Genomic DNA, 3,682 nt, shown 5'->3' on the forward strand with positions numbered 1-3,682 from the left:
TTTTGAAAAAAAAATTCGCCGGCCCAGCTCGAGCACGATAGAGACTCTCCATCCACCATCCCAATCTCCAAAAGTTGTACCCTAATCACTCAACCGAGATACAAGTTATATTCAGAAAATGGCAGTTTCTTTACCTTCTTCATAGCAACAACAGGGAAAACTACTGTCCATTAGCTGTCCTAAAGCTGGCACAAGAAATCCCCTATAACACTGAAAAAGAAATCCCCTATAACACTGAAAAAGAAATCCCCTATAACACTGAAAAAGAAATCCCCTATAACACTGAAAAAGAAATCCCCTATAACACTGAAGAAGAAATCCCCTATAACACTGAAGAAGAAATCCCCTATAACACTGAAAAAGAAATCCCCTATAACACTGAAAAAGAAATCCCCTATAACACTGAAAACGCGAGCTCGTGCATTTTTTCACCCAAATCAGATCACTATTCATCAATATAAGTTCAAAATCTACGAAATGCATTTAATAATACTGATTTGTAACAAAAGATTTTTTTAAACATTTTTGTCATTTCATGATGATTCAAATTTAGTAACTCTTAAAAATGACATTTTTCTATTGTCATTTAAGATACTTCATAACATGTAAATCTCCAGAGTCCTTTTGTCCGGTTATCAGAAATTTATTATCCGCGACACAAATAGCAAATGGACATCGTATTCCATTCTTAGGCGACACAAACTGAATGAATTCACCTTCAGAGCTAATAACATGTACAAAGGGATTATTGGCGTCTCCTATCAATATCCGTCCACATCGATCTGTCGCAATACTAGTAGGGAGGAATTCACGTTTTCCTTGGGAAGGTATCTTTCCATTGTAAGCAAAACGGAGTTCTCCACTCGCGTTGATAACCACAACAGATGATTTACCCACATCCGTCGTGCAAATGTCTCTGTTGGCGTTGACGGCAATGTAGTCGGGTATCTCGTACAGTAGGTGGTTTTCATTGTCGAACTGAAATTCCAAAAAATTTTCACCCGTGTTTGAGTGTTTTGCGACCTTTGAGTCGTCTTTTTTGTATAAGCATACATACAGTTCACCAGCTGTCGTGCAGGTCAATCCTCTCGGTTCCCAAGGACTAGTGGCAATAAATGTCGATAAACGTCTGTCGCAAAGTATTTCTTTGACTACTTTCTCCGGGCTGTTGCTTAACACGAGGTTTCCCTTCGGTGTCAACGTCAAATAAGTTCCTGAACAAGGAATGTCAATCTGATCAAGAAGATTTCCATTAAAGTCCACAAGATACAAATATTTGCTCTTTCCACCGATCCACACTCTGTTGTGACTGAAATACACCATCATGTGCACAGATTCAAAATCTCTGAACGACAATGATTTGACATTGAATTTATGCAACACATTTGGATGTTTAAGAACATTTTTAATACGATTTTCCATGTTTTCAACACAGTCCACCTTGTACACAGAATGTTCCACAATTATTCGGTTAGAGATTTCTCCAAAATGCTCCTTCAATTCAAAATTTTCAAACATTTTCTCATGAAATTCTGGTGTGCCATGTGAATGCACTTCTGGTAAAGTTGTGAAAATATCGGATGTTGGATTGAATGTGACAAGGTCGTCAATTTTTCTTGAAGTTTTTAGGTCTTCATTTCCTGCGATGCATTTTTCCATACTTGCAAGTTTCTCTGCAAAGCATTCTCTCTGATGTTTAAGTCCTTTTAAGTCTTCAGATTCCAAATCACGCAATTGTCTTTGAAGTTGAATTGCAATATAATCAATTTCTTCTTTTGATTTCAGTATTGCCCTTCCACGAGATTTGTGGATATTATCCCTTTGCTTTTGATAATTTACTGAAAGAAACAGAAGCCGAGACTCAGTGTGCTGCAGAATCTGTTGATATACAGGTTTGAGATTTCGCAGAACTTCATTTTCTGTTTCAATACTTCCGATTATCTCTTTTTTAATTTCTATCAATTCCACCATATCGTGTGGTTTGTGTTTTGTGGAAGAGCAGATTAAACACAGAGGCAAGTTACAAGTTTTGCAGAATACCTGGCAATCAAACTCCGGGTGACTCCGACATTTACAATCCTCGCTATCGTCATTGCAGCCTTCCAAAATGTCAACGAGTACATGCCCCACCTTCGACTTAATCTTTAAATGAATTGAAACACATTCTTCGCAAATTTTCATCCCACAAGTTTTACAGTTATAAGCACTCGGGTTTTTGCAACCACTACAGGGAACTGGTTGTTGAGCTGTACATTCCGCCATCACGTTTAGTATTACTCCACCATTGCTATCGAAGTGAAATGCAGTCTTTGAGAAGTTTTATCCCACAGGTTTATAATCACCTTAAAAAATAACCGTGTTGCGCATTGAATTCCGCCTCAGCTATTGCCAGTATCACGTGCGGGGCGTGTGGGTTTTCTATGTATATTGTCATGCAGAAATGGGAACGTAATAAGGCAGTAATTGTGTAACACTCTGTGAAAATAATCACGTGACCAGCTGTTCCAAGAGCACATGGACACGAATTGCTATTTCTATAAGTATGAAGGAAGTTTTCTTGCAACAGGATATAACCTTCTAAATTTCATGAAATAGTATACGATTTTCCTAGATAGAATCAAAATAATCGACATTTCACAAAACTGAAGGCAAGAATGCTTTCATCTCATGATCTGGGATGGGATCAAATAATTTACGCTGTACAAGTTTTTATTTATCGCCTTTATATACATTAAGCATGTTAGTTAGGAAACAAAAAAAATAGTAGTGCGCATGTACCTTCACAGAAACCTGTAATTTTGTCTGTAATAATAATAGTAGGGGTCTATACCATACCACCACCTGATAAATCTAAGGCCTGAAGGCCGGCCATAATAGCTTCCGAAGCTTTTAGAGTACAAGTTAATCTTTATGTGCTACGGATCGTAGGTGGCAGGGGACAGTTTCTTTGGTTTTGAAACATGTGGATAGGGGGTATACACCAAAGTCAGATTATGACAGACTAATGAAAAATCATATTTCCCTTTTATGTCAATACTTGTATTTCATATTAGTGTAGTTAATAAATTATGACCCTAAATTACATGTAATCTATAAATACTGGTGCTGGTGCACAAAACATGCTCTGAGCAGGTTCCCCTTTTTTGCTTTGATTTTCCCTCATTTGGGCTAATCCGCACCACCCCCACACCATCACAGTACCAAACATGGGGATTTAGACACTGTGCACAATCAAGAACCCTATCTGCCCTTCTCAAAAATCTACCTCTCATATGGGGCCATCCACCTTCCCTCACAGCTACAGACCTTTTGCTAGATCCTGCATGTTTTCACCGGAATTTCTTCAGCAACGGACCACGTGTCTTAGTTTCGTATTTGCACCCATCTATATGCTAGGAATCATGGTGACACCTACATGTTGTATATCAACATTTTTACTAAGCACTCAGCTACATTTGACATGCATCCTAAAATTATTGTATACATTTTTACACATGTAATATCACTTCAAATACGGGGTAATTCCATTTTTTGAAAAAGTTTACCGGGCCTATAGTGCGAAACTGTCCCCTGCTACCTTACTCCTGTTGAGGAACCGACACGAAGAACCTGGCGGACAACACGAAACCTGACGTTCTTCCGGTTTAAACGATAGAGTTTGTACTGAAGGGTGAATGTTACT

The 3,682-nt window shown here is 38.3% G+C and overlaps 1 protein-coding gene across 1 annotated transcript; it reads right to left on the bottom strand.

The window, feature by feature from the left end:
• Positions 1-496: 496 nt before the first annotated feature.
• On the bottom strand, positions 497-3,397 carry LOC125656745 (uncharacterized). The gene has a single exon (XM_048887333.2). It carries the CDS (start codon positions 2,260-2,262, stop codon positions 583-585), a length of 1,680 nt encoding a protein of 559 aa, XP_048743290.2. The 5' UTR covers positions 2,263-3,397; the 3' UTR covers positions 497-582.
• Between the last annotated feature and the right edge of the window lie 285 nt (positions 3,398-3,682).

The sequence above is a fragment of the Ostrea edulis genome, chromosome 7 (assembly GCF_947568905.1).
Source record: "Ostrea edulis chromosome 7, xbOstEdul1.1, whole genome shotgun sequence".
Classification (NCBI taxonomy): domain Eukaryota; kingdom Metazoa; phylum Mollusca; class Bivalvia; order Ostreida; family Ostreidae; genus Ostrea; species Ostrea edulis.